General features: G+C 35.5%; 2 protein-coding genes across 3 annotated transcripts in view; both read left to right on the top strand.

The window, feature by feature from the left end:
* The window catches only part of LOC108767122 (mannosyl-oligosaccharide 1,2-alpha-mannosidase IB), a 396,105-nt gene that overhangs the window by 156,642 nt on the left and 223,535 nt on the right, over positions 1-15,928 (top strand). The gene's annotated exons all lie outside the window — the stretch shown is intronic.
* LOC108767121 (facilitated trehalose transporter Tret1) lies at positions 3,839-5,644 on the top strand. Its single transcript, XM_018516841.1, has one exon. It carries the CDS (start codon positions 3,914-3,916, stop codon positions 5,432-5,434), a length of 1,521 nt encoding a protein of 506 aa, XP_018372343.1. The 5' UTR covers positions 3,839-3,913; the 3' UTR covers positions 5,435-5,644.

Here is a 15,928-nt window from a genome sequence, read left to right on the forward strand (position 1 = left end):
CTTGTTCTTGAAGTTTTTGTGTTTATTTATCAGAATTTACAATTAAATAATAAATCGATTATGCTTTCAAAGTTCAACTGGACCGATGAAAAGTTGAATTCCGTGTTTGTATTCCTTAATTGATTAACTAGTTTTTACAGATTTCCACATCGCATGGTTACCATAAAAAAGCATTCAAGTAAGAACTTACCAAAAGTACAATGTTTGACCATTAAATTGATCTAGAAGCCTTTTTTTCGCTTGTTACATTGAGTCTTAGTATTCCCAAGGAGAGATACTATACCTACTTGCTTTCGCGACCTTCATCATTTGCTCCCTTCCGACTACCCCTTTTGTGTGGAAACTTTCCTCTCGGTCGTTCCAACGGAAGAGGCCTTTTTTTCTTCACCTAAAACCCCGAACAAATGCATCCCACGCGAGTTGTTTTTTCTCTACTCCGGAAAACGCATCAATCTCTCTACGCGAGCTGGCCTATCCGCGTTCGACGGGGGTGAAGCGACTTTCTCGAAGCTTTTAGTCGTCAAGTGTGCTATACGAACAAAATGTTTCGAAACGGACAGATGTTCCACTAATGATAGATAAATATATTAATGTTAAAATAACACATTCTGTATGATAATAATTCAAATTAATTAAAAGCAAATAATATTCTTCTAATTAATTATGCACGTCACAAATTTGCAAAACGAATGCAAAAATATTATTATTATATAAATTATTTAAATTATCCATTTTCTCTCGTATTTTAAATTGAAATTTTCTGTTCATGTGAATTAAGAAGAACTTAATAATTTAATGGCCGGGGGGTATTTATAGTTAATTCTTATTTTAAGACAATCTTAAATAATATCTTAAATGCTAAGGCTGTTTGGTTTATGACATCTTAAGACTACTTAAGACAATCTTAAATATAAGAATCGCGATATGAATACCGCCGCGCCGGTCAGTGAATCTTATATTATTACATACATAATATTATAATTGTTATATTATTATATATGTATATATAATAGTATCATTATAATAATCGTACCGTGCGTAAATAATAGCACAAAATACTTCACAGAGATTTTACCGTTGCGAAAAGTTTCCTGTTTTCGAAAAGTCTCCTCTTTGCATCATTTCAAGAGCTCGTCAACATTCATCTACGACGACCCTGGCCTTCCTAGTACTCGACATGCACTCTCATAAGAGCATCCACCATTAAATAAGTCTCTCTCTTGTACACGAGGCTGAAAAGAGACGACGAGTGAAACTTATATTAAACCTTAGAATTACCTGAGGTCTTTCAGAAATTTCTTCCGAGATTGCGCTTATAAATTTTCCGCCAAATTTCGGCGCTCTCTAAGGAGAAGCCTTCGTAAACATTGTATCCATCTAGAAATTATGCTGACGATATTGCATCGTCCCGCAATTTCTCGTTCATTTTATAGAAACGTTTAAATACGACATATATGTTTGTGTCTCGAAATATTAAAATGACGTTTTCGAGATACGATTGAAAATTTATGTTATATTTTATACTAATTTGGCGTTGACCTTCTCGTCATTTTTATCAACTATTACGCTTTGCTTTCATGAAATTATATTCTGACTTTCATTCTTTCTTGAGTTCATCAAAATGCACCCACTAGCTTCTTGGATCTCAATGGATATTCTCGTAAAAGCATTCGCCGTTAAACAAGTTCTTCCTCTGACGTCGAAGTGGAGGCTCGTGGGGGTAACGAGACTTTTGAGAGTCCTCGACATTAAAAGGCGTAACTCGTACGCGACGTGAGTCGAAGTAGATGAACAGGTACATTACGACAGAATATTTACCGTATATCAAAGAGTTAGAAATCTAGTAATAGAATTGGCGGAAATTTGCCAGGTTCACTATTTGCCCGTTCAAGCTCTTGATTTCTATTGGTTTACTGATTGCCTTCGCGTTGTGAGAATTTTAACTATCGACCGGTCCTGAAATACGCGAAACTTACGGGTAAAGTCTCAAATGAAGTCAATAGGAAAAAGATTTCTTTTCTTCACTTCCAAGAAAATTAGATCACTCGTAGAAGTAATTTCTTTAGTTTTTTTAGCACAGGTTTTAACAAGTTAAAGACAAAAACATGTTGAAAATACATATAAAAAGACTTTCCTTACTCTATGCAGTTTTTTTATTATACGGTAATTTTTGTAAAGAAAAGAAAATAGTATTTACATTTTGTACGAATGAGAATTACTTGAAATTGATGGTGGAAATTAGCAGCAAGAACGGTAAAAAAAGCGTTTAATTACTGAAACACCGAAAGCGTGTTAAATATCTCTCGCTTGGCATTACTGCTAGCGGAGTCGTTAGTTTTTAATCGCCGGAACAAGCACACGATGCATTGTGGCACATCGATGCGTACGAGTTCGACCCTCATCCTCGCGTGGACGCGCGTATCCTCGCTCGCGAAAGATAAATAACGCGAAAATCGCATTTGGCAGCCGTCCAAAATACGAAACACCCCGTCGCTCGACGAGGGGTGCGTATTAAATTCACGGCTCTCAAATTCTCGTGGCCGCTATCCCGGATCGTTTAAATCCCTTTTCAGCTAGTTAAAATACCACGCGTATTCCGAGGCGCTGCGGGAAAATTATTTTGCACGCGGAGAGAGATGTATGGAGATTTCAGTTTCATTTTCATACGAGGACGTATGTACGTCACGCATGTGGTGCGTCTAATTTTCTACACGCCAGAACGGTGGACTGACTTTAATTATTTCGACACGAGACACTCGAATTTACTTTTGTGAAATAATATAGACATAGGATTGGATTTATATAATATCACATAGATTGCGGATTTTCTTAATTGCTATGTGATAAGAAAAAAAGAAAAAGACAAAATTGCACATTTAATCGATAAGCGGAGATATACTCGGTTTTATTTTTTATTTATTTTTTAATATTCGAGTTATCGCTGCGATTTTATTACACACACTATGATAATTAATGCATATTTGTCCTGCAAATTTTAAATTTGCATTTTCGACATTTTTCGGATAAGTTTAAAAAATAACATTGTTTTGAATTTTATGTAACGCTACATCTTGATAGCTTGTTTATCTTGCTCTTCTTTTCCATCATTTTTTTTATTAATATTATCGAGAATATACTGGTAGGTATTATCTGAGTAGCTTCGAGCATTAAAGCCTTTGAAAAGAGTCTCAATGGTATTCAAATCATTTTGAAGATTACATCTTGTTAGTTTGTAAAAGGATGCAACATTATATGACTGACACATAGTGGTTTCCCTCTTCAAGGAAAACAACCGTGAAATTGAAGGGTTTATATTTTGTATTTTTTTATAAGAGCTGAAAGGTACAACGGCTCCGTAACTGAATAATTAATCGATTTTTTTCTAACAAATGATTATTTAGTTACAACATTTGACACCTGTGGACGCAATTTTTTAGCAATCGATGTTGTTTATGTAATTGCACGACTGCACGGATTATCCTTATTTGTCGGTATTTTGTTATTTCATTTATTGTACGTTAAAATTAATCCGTTTCACGATTAACAGTGGTTACTCGATAAAGAGTGGAAGAGATAAAATATAATCAGTTGTGGCCTAAAGCTTGTGTATATTTTTTAACAACTTTATGGAGATAATCCAATATTGCTTACATAGATAGTCATTTATCGAGCAATTTTTATTTAATTGTATCTTACCAACGTTTGTACTAATGACAGTCTCATTTTATCGAACGTTCGTAGTACGTGCATTTCAGCCAATTTGAATTTGAAGAAATTTATTTGGAAGATGAAAAGATAACGGACAAAATTCCAGCGTAGATAAGTGTATACACATATTACAAATAGTGAATAGTTACGTTATTTTTTATCAATATCTCTGAATTTTTTTTACAATCGATATTGTTGTACCGTAATGAAGATGAATGACCATGATATACCAGATACCAAATTCAAGTTGTATCTCAGACAATTGTTAACAATTTCGGGACAATTGATCGGAATCTGCGTAACCGGTATGTCGTTTGGCTACAGCGCGATACTTCTTCCGCAACTGGATACAACTTCGATCAATAATACCAAATCTTTATTCGAATCTGCGGATGCGGATCATTTCGGAGTGCTCAGTATCAATCAAGAGTCATGGATCGCAGCATCTACACTTCTACCAATAGCTCCAGGATGTTTTACCGGTGGATTCATGGCGGAAAAACTTGGTAGAAAGACATCGGTGATGCTAATATTTCCTGTTTATCTTATAGGCTGGCTGATTATCGGTTTCGCCAACAGCGTAGAAGTTTTAATAGCAGGCAGTTTTCTCTCTGGATACTGTGTCGGAGTCTTGGCGCCCATATATTCGATCTACGTGAGTGAAACGAGCGACCCTCTGCTACGTGGCGTTCTACTGGGGGCAGGCAACTTGACCCTTTCGGTCGGTATATTGGCGTGTCACGCGATGGGAACTTGGCTGCATTGGCGAACCACCGCGTATATCTGTGGCGTGTTACCTGTAATCTGTTGGATAGTCTCTGTCTACTCGCAAGAGAGTCCATTGTGGCTACTTCGTAAAGGCAAATTTGAGGAGGCGAAGCGCTCCTGGATATACCTCCGTGGCAAAGAATCACTCGAGGAATTCTCCCTCCTGGAAACCATTAGACTCGCGGAAATATCAGGAAAGAAAATCAAGAAACGATCGTTATTGCAATCACAACAAAAGATGTGGACCTCGCGATATTTTCTGAAACCTCTCAGCATCATCTGTCTGTACTTCTTTATTATGCAGTTCTCGGGTTCTAACGTAATGACTTTCTACTGCGTCGGGATGTTGGTGAGTGTCTCGCGCGCGCCTTATCTGGTAATGCTTATCATCGACACAATTCGTCTGATATTTGCTATTCTCATGTGTGTTCTTCTGAAAACATGCCGCAGACGCACTGTGACGTTTGTATCCTGTTATGGCACTGCTATCGTAATGTTATCTTTAAGTGTGTGCTTGACATTTGACATTGGAAAACCTTGGAGTTTTGTGATTTTACTCGTTATTTACATAATTCTGGTGTCATTGGGATTGACTACTCTGCCCTGGATGCTTTGCGGTGAATTGTTCCCGAGAAAGTATTGTGAGTTTGGTTCCGGGTTAGCATCCGGCTTCAATTACACGTGCATGTTCATAGTAATCAAGATGATGCCGCTTATGATGGAATTTATGCAGCTTGAAGGTACATTCGCCGTTTACGGTATTGTGACGTTCATCGGGAGCAGTGTCTTATACTTCATTCTTCCTGAAACCAAGAACAAAACCTTGCAGGAAATTCAGATATATTTAGACAAGAAATGTTACACACCGAAAGCACAAAATGTGGACGTACCGTTTGATGAATGTGCTTCTTCCGAGAAAAACGACGAATTGGATAAGCAAATATTGGTTGATGAATGATGATCATTTAATGAACATAGATTACAACATATAATATATATTTTTACAAGTACATCAATATTGTAATAATTCCTGTATTTATACAGTCGAACCTCCGTAAAGTTAACTTCCGTTTTGTTTTAATCTCCGTAAAAGTCGTGTCTTAACCTCCCATATGGTAATCGAGCACATATGCTCGCGCATGCGCATTTGTTTATTTTTACGGAGGTCGGTCGGTCCCGATAAGTTACTTTTATAGAAGTTCGACTGTGTATGTAATTTGAATGGAATTTATAGATTTTATTTTAGTATGGAATATAATGCTGCTTCTCTTTCATAAAGGAAGCGTATTAGCATGTTATAAAATAGGCACATCTGCGCATATTACGTCTTCTCTTTCTGTTACTTTTGAAAAATTTACGTAATTTATAGATCGAGACTTGAATGTTGAGATTACTGAAGTTCAATTTGCAGCGATGATGTATTTGACGGTATTGTGTGACTGCGCATTACCGCAAACAATTTCGCATTGCCGTAAGTGACGACGCGACGCATTCTTTGATCAGATACATTTCGGTCGTGCCGTAAAATTAACTGATGCGTCGAAATAATGACTCTGCGGCCGTCGGGACGGAGCGGCTAGAGAGCAATAGAAATTTAACTGCAAGCCTTGCCAGTATGACGGACCGTAAAATTGCGTTCTCACGTGATTATTGCTCGGACCACTTACCGCAGTTGATGGAAATTACGGTTCGTCCCGGCGGTTCGCGTGACGTTTTGCGGGTAGCGCAATGACTTAGGCGCGTACGCAAGTGAAATATGATGGCGGTGCTGTCGAGGTTATTAAAATGCGAGGAATCCTGATTCATTACCTTTCGTCGAGATTTCGAGGCGATGAGGATAAAGATTGTTTCCAGTTTCCGGTTGATAGATGTATCTGCTATCGCATATAATATATATACGTAGATATTAAAGTTTCTCAATAGAACTGACACGTTTTCGATTTTAATCATATTGTTTTTGCGTCGTATAAATCGTCATAAATTACATTATGGTCGCCAATCGAATTTGACAGTGATGAATTCAATCTCACGGAAAAAAAAGATTTGCTAAAACAGCTAAAAACTTCATTGATTTAGCACATCTACAGCCGTAATATAGGCACAGCCAGTTTTCTATGTTAAAGTAGCAAATTTGTGTAGCTTAAAGATTGTAACTAATCATATTTGTTCTAATAGCATAGCAAATTTGTTAATACAACAAAGATAACTTTCTGAAAAAAAAAAATGAATCTATTATAAAGGTCAACATTTGTAACAAAACATGCTAACTAAGATAGCGCATACTTTTGCTGCTATAATGAAGAAATTTATTACATTAGCAATCTTCATTGTAGCAAAGAATTAGTTGCTCTAACAATTCAAGAGTTAATTAAGACAACAAATTCTGATAAATACATGGTTTTTATTTTAATACAATAAAAAAATGCAATTCTTGAATCATTGAATAATACAACAATAAACGTATATACAATTTTTATTTAAAGTGTTATTTAAACGTATTAAGCTGGATCTTCATAGTACGCAGAATGCGGTTGCAAGGTTAGAACCTAATCTAACCTAATTATACGTCACATATAGGCTCTGGACATAAACACAGGATGCACTGAAATTAAATTTTCTCGTTCTGCGTTTTGCGTCTTACAGCCGAAAAAATGTGTGTTACGCAAGTCACACTGTCTATAATTTTGCAACTGAGACCCGCGTTCAGCATGCTATGTAGATTAAAATATGTATTGCAAACACATATTAAATTAGTTATTTCAACTGAACTAATTTGTTGCAATAGCAATGATAATATTACCATAAAGATGAGTTTGTTATATAGCATACTGATGACTGCCTACAGACATAAGTTCTTTGTTGAACCACCAAATTTTCTTAATTATGAATGATCAGATGTTGAATTCGCGTAGCAAGCTATAGCTTTGCTGAATCAGCAAATCTATTTTTTTCCGTGCTTGTATTCGTATTGGACTAACTTTTACTCGTTTGTTATTTGACAGTAATTCATAGATGGATTTTTCAGATACCACTCTTTCTGTTGGTATGATTTCAATCTCGTAGTATCAAAAGCAAGCGCAATAAAGAATCACGCTAAACTCCGATGGTTTTTCTCTTTTTAATTTCATCCCCAATCCTAACTCATTACCCTCTTTTCTTCAACCACGCTCTTATTCGGCTCGCTTCGTGTTGATTATTGCAAGCACGCAAAGCGGTCGTTACGTTATCCTTGCTTCTTTTTACTCTGTAGCCATTTTCGTCAGTACTCGTCTTCGCGAAACTCAATTCACAGCAAAATATTGGTCGCAAATCTTGCAGCGACAAAACGCCGTATTTATATTGCAGCAGCTTATAATCTTTTTTATTATTATAGCTTTATATATTAATTAAAAACTTGAAGAACATACATTTATATTATACGTATAATTAGTTTATCTTTGAGTGTTTATAGATATTGAAAAAAAAATTTCATATTTCTGCCGAAGTAAGAAATCTGACGATTTGAAAGATTTCATGATCAACAGTGATTGAGAATGAAAAGTCGATGATATCAAACATGATTTATGACGATAAGGACAATCTCGGCCCAATTTCCCACGCGCGACGTGCCTGAACTGCATATAATCTTCATGAATGCGTAATGACCTGTCGTGCGTCCTCTCTCGTGGCCCATTCAGGAAGGTCCTCGTGTAATGGAGAGGAATAAAAACTAGGTGGTCCCTACGCGATAACGTCGCGCCAATGGCGCTTTTTGCGTCGACGGTGAAGCACTTTAGACTTCTCTTCGATCTATCGCCCTGAGGAGCTTAACAGTGGAAAATGCAGTCGAGCGAGAACGTTTAGCACTCTCGATTCAAGACGACATTTGTACTGATTCAGATCGTTCTATAGTCACCATATTATAAATATATATCGCAGTTCAAGTGTAAAAAGTATTGACTTTTGCAGAGTGCTAAGTGAATTCTTAGCACATCTTTGTGTTCAATACGAACGATAAAAAAAATCTCATTAGGTAACATATTGTGAAACCAACAGAATTTGTTTTGAAAAGTGAAAGTGTTGAATTAGAGACAAAATAAAATATTAGGGAATGTTTGTCTTCGATAGTACCTTTTTCGATATCAAACATCAAATATTGCTTTTGTAAATATATGTTAAGCTCAAATATATGTTAACATCCATAACAAAAAATAGTTTTATTATTTTTTCATATCACAGCACTTTAAAAAAGTATTAAAAAATCGTGCGAATATTTGTAGTTTCAGATATTCGCATAATATTAATACTGAAATAATATGAATTCGATGCAGCGACAAAAATATAAAAGAATAGCAAATCTACTGGTAAAATAAAAATGTGACGTAACAGACACGCGTCGCGTGAGTTTTATGTGTTTCATGAACATTCCTCGTGGTCATCACTGTCCGCTGTTCTATGCTGTGTTATGAAGTGGTATCTTGTTGTTTTTCATGAGATTCTTTATGTGTTTCCCGCGACACGAAGTCATTAAACAGCAATTACTTTTATATCTCGACCAACGCTATTCTTTGTCTAGGGAACGTAGATCGCCACAGTTTCGAAAAATTTAGGCGGTTTCTGTCTCGCCCGACGCAATAAAGCGCAACTCCATTTGCATTAAATTTTTCAAACGCTGCTGTAAGCGGTACTTTTTATCGCAACATTGCGACACAGTCGCGTCGCTTAAAGCGTAACTGCTGTTTATGCGTGTTTTTTTCCTTGGGACTCTTTGTCCGGCTTAATAAATCGTATTTGCGACCATTTGTAGCGCAATCCCTGTAATCGCAGGCTTCTTTTTGACACATGTTTCGCGCGGGGCTAATAAATTGCGATTACATCTGCCGGTTCTCCGCCCATAGCGCTATTCTTTTGCATTGTACATGATTTTACAATCGTAAAATTCATCGTTCCATACAATTTGTCAATAACGAGCTATGTCATTAAATCTTTACAAAATTATTCATTGTTCACGAGATGTCGAAGTTTAAAGAGAAGCATCTCATGCAATTATGCGTCGGCAGTCTGTCACTTCCGATGAGGAACTCAAACTCTTCGATGTCATTAGAAAATTTATACGAGCTGGAGGACAGAACGTTGATTAAATCTGGGTTGCCAGCAGAGGTTCACGACTTTCTGACAAAATTGAAGGAGCGATCTCCAGCCGCTGCGAGTAATCGTGGAACGAGGTGGTCTCTGTGAGAAAAAGAAAGTATCTAGAACTTTATCAAGTCCTAGGAATCCACTGACAGCGGCGGGAAAAGAAAGTAATGGAAGGATACCGGTTCGCACTTTGGAACTAAGGAGCGGGAGATAAAGGTTGACCGGTTTATCTTCGAAACAGAAAGGACGTTATCCTGGATCGAGAGAGAAAGAAAGAGAGAGAGAGAGAGTTTTTGTTTTAAATTAAATTAAATCTTTATCGTCTGCCGTCTTCTGTTATTCTGCGTGACATTTCTTTGCACTCCGTAGCTTATCTCCATTAGTAATTAGAAACGTATTTCGAAATGAATTCTTCGCTGTATTTTCTGTTTTTCTTTGATTGTTATGTATGTTCTATCTTTTAAAATGCAATTGGATGCATTTTAAAAATGATAAATTCGATATTCTGACGCAATCGCCTCGGGAATAAAGCGCAACATATTTTTTAATATTTTTAAACAAAAAGAAATATAAATACTACATTGAAATGGAGATTAAAAGTACAAGTGAAGCAGAAGAAATAACAAATCTTTTACTAAAACAAGAAAATCAAACTTAACGATTTATCCTGACATTGCTCAACGACGAGATCAACTCTACTTTTGGCCGCTAACGAAAATGTCGTTCCTCGCATCAGTTCTGCTTAAGAGCCTGACAGGGTGATAAAAACGAACTGGATTTTCCGAGAGACCTCTTTTCCTCCTTGCTCTTTTCTCCGCCTGTGCGGCGCCTGCGGTGGCAATAATTTGCAATTTTTGTGAAACGTATACGAAGCCGGAGGTAACGTCGGAATCGACTTTAGGAACAACACTCTGAAAGTTTCGTGGACCGTGATGATGCTGTTTGCCATAAAGTCGCAAGTTAACCGACAGGTAACAAAGTTGCAGTGTTCTAAATATGACGATGAAGTGGAGTAACTTTGTTGTATTGTTTTCTTTTAATGACGCTATTATCTTTTTTCTATGATAGTGTTTATAATAATCGCTTATCCTGTCGTTAATTTAATGAAAATTTATTGTAACTGTATTTCGATAATTTTTAGAAATGTATTTCTATATTTTGTAAAATATAATTATAATTATAAAAAGGTTTAATTGTAAAGGTAAATGTAGGGCAAAACATTTTTTTAATAGTTGTAACACTGATAGAATGATATATATATATATATATGTGTGTATATATGCGATATTTTTATACAGCTATATCTTTAAATAAAAAAGATTATTATATAATGAGAAGTGAAATATGTGAATATTGTGTTGAAAAAATTATTATTAAAAATTATTAATTTGAGAATATTTACATGAAATATGTTATAATCTAATTTTCGCAAAATTCAAACGTCGTTGCTTTCTACGAATTAGAAGTAACGATCTCGGTGCTCTTTTCAGCGTCACGTGCCTCGTGAAATTTTAAGTCCAATGCGCGAAAGGAAAACGTTCACCTTTACGGGCCGAAATCACGCGAACAAAAGTCCATCATCGACCGTAGAATCGTTGCTGAGAAAGCTCGGGACAGGAAATGATGTTCGCCCGCGATCGCTTGAAACTTCATGAAATTCTATTTCGAAGTTGAAACTACATTCGGTCCTGAGCCTCAGCTTTGCATAAAATGATAACATCTATATCGCTAGGGATATCACGCTCTTCCAACATTTGATGATGTTTGATTATAAAATGACCAGATATTGTTTTGTTTGTGTTTAATACGGTTGAAAATTCCTAATTTTAATGAACTCATTCGTGGGATAATATAAACATGATTTCACTATTTTACGATATGTTGTATGAGATTTACAATAAATTGAAGTAATATTATAAAAATATAGACTTATAAGTCTAAAATAAGATTGTAATATCTTTTTCTAAATACAAAAAAAATTAATATCATGCAAATTAAAATAATTAATCTCGTGGAAAACAAAAGTAACTTTTTGTTCACGGAGAAAATTTTATATTTAAAATTACTATAATGTGGTAGTAGCTGCGGTCTTCATGTAAATTATAAATTTAAATGCTATAGTTATTTTTTTAAAAACAATAATATAACGTATTTTTTATACTTTTTCATAGTAAAAATTTTTTATTACAAAATCAAATATACCTAGCAAATTTTGTTTGCGTACCATAGTAAAAATTAACTGTTTTCATGTTAGAATATGACTTGACAAAATAATTACTTTATTTATGTAATAAAAATTAGTATTACCATAGTAAAAGTTAAGTCGGAATCATGTTTGGAGAGTCCATTGAAAATACAAGACATAGTAAAGTGTAATTTAAAATTGTATTAAAACTTAATATAAAATTTTCTCCGTGTTCAAGCTGAATAATATTAGTAGACATAGTTATAATTAATCTTATTTAGGTTCAACTTGTGGGCGAGTGCAAAACAATTAGCAGATTTCAATTTGTTTTAATATATTATTAACTTGTATAGTCAGTAATTTATAGTGAGCAATATAGTATTTATATTTTATATTGTATCTCCCTATCTGCACACTTCCTTCAAAATATGTGGTTATAAACTTTCTTCTGATTAATAATGAGAAAATAAATATTGCGAAACAACGAAAGATAAAGGAAGCAAATTTAAATAACATCGATATAATGAAAGAGGTGATACAATTGATACAATTTGTAACCTTCTTCGTTAATATTTTCTATGCAAAAATAGGAAAAGACCGTATATAGGTAAGCTTCTTAAAAAAGAAAGCGACTTAAATTCACGAGAATTTATCGGTGATACATTTTCGCACTGCTCCAAAACCGTGTGATCGCTGGATTTTTGCAGCGACGGAAAACACAGAGGGTTTTAGTTCGCAACGCGAGCTGCAGATAACCGAGCTGTGGCCAGACGAGGCTAGAATCTGAAGCATAAACCGCGTACGTGTATCTACGTCCGGTACCTTAAGGCGCTTTCCCGCGATGTTTTACGAGCAGTCGTGTGTCATTGCTACCGTCGCCCGGACAGTCTTTCCCTCACATAACGTACGTACCACGTAACAGTGTTTCACGATCGTGTTTCGTAGCGTCTTCGGTTTACCGAGAGGACGATGTATCAAGGAAGAACACTGGGGTTCAACTAAACGACGGCTTAAACCACCAAGAGGCTTATTCGGCCTGTCATCCATCACGCGAATCAGACGAAAAGTATATGCGAACTATAACGTTATTTTCGCGTCTTAGATTCTTAGATTCTTGAAACAAATAAAAAATGATAACGTCGCAATTGTTATTTGATCGGTCAAAAATAGCGATTGGATACGTGTATATGAGCCGTAGTCTTTCGTAAATCCTGTTAAATGTATTCTGTATTAGATAACACAGTGATCGGGTTTGTTTAAGGGGAAAGTGGATTTTGAAACAGCAGTAGGTGACGTACAATCGAGGGTGGCAAGAGGCACGTTATTCTGCTCGGCATGCAGATCAAGTACCAGGAAGCATTGTGCTCAGCTTTATCTTCACCGAGAAGGGTTTGGTCTTGAATATAAGATTCTCTAATACATTTTTATCGCAGATGAGGCGACTCGTATACAAACGATACTTGCGCGCACCGTGTTTCCTTGTCAGCAAAACGTTTTGTCGTGATTTACACTCAAAAGGTCGATTGCATATCGATTCGTGCGAAACTCCTGTTCTTGATGGTCAACATCGTTTACGAGAAAAATATTGTAAACCGCTTCTTGATGATAAGAAATTAGTAAACGTTTATTCTTCTTTATTAGAATATATTAAACATTTTATTCCTTTACAATACGCGGTATACAATTTCATCACGATCAAGAATAAATAATGAAATTTCTGAAAGTATTTAATTACGTGAATATTTGCAGAATGCAAACTTTTATATTTATTATTAATATCTTTCACCGTTATGCAAAATTTTTTATGTTAAATTTTTTATTGCAAATATTAAATAATACCAATTTTATCTCGCTAATTGCTTATTCTGTACATCGAAACATACATCAATCAAACAAGTCGAACAATTAGTGACATTTGCATAAAATTAATTTATTTCTGTTGCAAACTGGCGAAAAATAATGATTAATCTGTTGCGATGCTATTTTCCATTCATTATGCATTATTCCTCTCTCTTTGATTATTGATTATTACTAATTATCAGCTATGAAATTCGAACAGTGGAACCAAATCAGTAAAGCAATGGAAATCGTCTAAGAAGTGGCGAACGGAGATAGCCACGGGAAATTACAGCGGCGTGTTCCTAGTTGAATATCAATGTCCTCGGAAGTATAGGTGCGCCGTTCACTCGCAATTGCAGTAATCTTCTGGTAATTGCTTCTGCTACCGTACCTAGATATAGCTACAGTCGGAACGAATCTTTGAATTTCTACTCGAAAGTCGTAAAAGATCTTCCCTGTTTCCCGTCAATTCTGAAATCTGTTTGTTGAACAGTCTGTAAGGTTTTTACGATTTCTACGGACCTATTTTCGAAATATCTTGAAATGTGTGTGTATATAATTATTTTTCTTGTAATTATTTTCTTCGTATACATATACAGCGGATTTTGTGATAGGATGGAAATTAAATGCTTGGAGCGAATGAGTTACTGGAGGAACTCTCTCTATTTTAGATTCGAACAATAAGTACTCTCGAAATATAAGCTGATTTTCGACACGACGACTCGTCTGAATCACGGAAATCGTGTCGACGTTACTGAAAGTCGTTGTCCGATCTGGCATGTGCATGGAAACTTGCACTTACATGAGACGCATCCAGACGAGAAACTGTGAAGAACTCTCAGACCAACTCTCATTGTTAGTCGGCAAACATACACGTCAAGAAAGAAGCACGAGGAGCCAAGATATGAGAGCGACGAAGGCTTTGGTCGAGTTAATTCTCGTAGTTGTTTAATAGATAATCTTAATAAATTTTTTTGCGTTTTTTATTCACTGTTACTGTTAGCATTTTACTTTATTTCATATTCCATATTTATTGATTGAATAACTCTTTACAATAATTCCTCTAAATCGTTTTTGAAATAATAAATTAGATACTGAAGTCGATTGTTATAAAAGAAGAAAGTTGATAATTCTAATTTTGATAAAAATTAATAACGTCTTTTTACCAATGTAATTTTTAAAAATAATTTTGTCAAGAGACATTTGTGTAGCAAAAAATTGAGTATCCAAACGTTATAATATAAAAAAAAATAAAAATTAGATATTATAAAGTCGATTATAAAAAGGAGAAAGTGAATAATTCTAATTTTGATAAAGATTTTTCTATAACCGTTTGTTAATATAATTTTTGGAAATAATTCTCTAAAGAGAAATTCGTACAGCAAAGAATTGGGTATTCAAATGTTGCAATATTCAAAAATGCGAAATGAACATGATATATAGAAAAAAAAGGTAGCACGAATGGCATATGAGACTATCTCGATCATCGGACAAATTGGTAGTTATTATTTTACCGTTCACAAAGCAGCAATACTGCGGGAAGGCGATATATCCAAAATTCAAAGCGATATCGTGTGCTGTGTTTCGATATCGTGTGCATCAGCACGCCACTCGACTCGGAAGTTTCATTCCCCGATTAAAAGGAACGTGATAGCACGCGTTCTTCTTACCATCGTCTACTTACAATCAGTAGGGAAGCTGTGTCTTTGGCAAGCGTCTAGACAATAGGAATATGAATAATCGTCGGACAATTCTCTTTATACTATCTCTAGCATCAGCGGATTTACAATCGATATTCACTAATAAATCATGCAAATGAAAGTCATAGCCTTTTCGTGCGTCGCCTTCGTACAAAAGCGTTGCGGAAGTACAAGCGATCGGGATAATGTCTTCTACGGGCGATGTCTATTCTAACACATCTTTCGTTATTTCTGCTGACATGATTTGCATTATTCCAGTAATGCACTCCTCTCGAAGATTATATTTTATAAGTTACGTTCCGCTTTTCATGTATAGTTTGAACGTTTGTTCTTCAGACGTCTTTGGAAATAAAACGTCAAGAGCCAAAGAAACAACGTGCTCGATACAGGAAGACAGGAGTACACAAGGAGTACAAATCCTGATCAAACCTTTCAATTAAAGGTCTTTTATATCCGTAATACGGATACAATACTGTGCGGATCGTAGAGAGAGCCGTTCTTTACGAGAGATTCTTCCTCTCTTTCGGGAAGAAATTAGAACGTAATAACGACGCCACTCTTGCGTTTGCTTGTACCGGCAAATGGGAATGAAACTACCGCGTTATCGTAC

Source organism: Trachymyrmex cornetzi, unplaced genomic scaffold (assembly GCF_001594075.2).
Source record: "Trachymyrmex cornetzi isolate Tcor2-1 unplaced genomic scaffold, Tcor1.1 scaffold65, whole genome shotgun sequence".
Classification (NCBI taxonomy): domain Eukaryota; kingdom Metazoa; phylum Arthropoda; class Insecta; order Hymenoptera; family Formicidae; genus Trachymyrmex; species Trachymyrmex cornetzi.

What these genes read in the sequence shown, in the direction of transcription:
- LOC108767121 (XM_018516841.1), top strand. Translation starts at nt 3,914, where the DNA reads ATGAAGATGAATGACCATGATATACCAGATACCAAATTCAAGTTGTAT.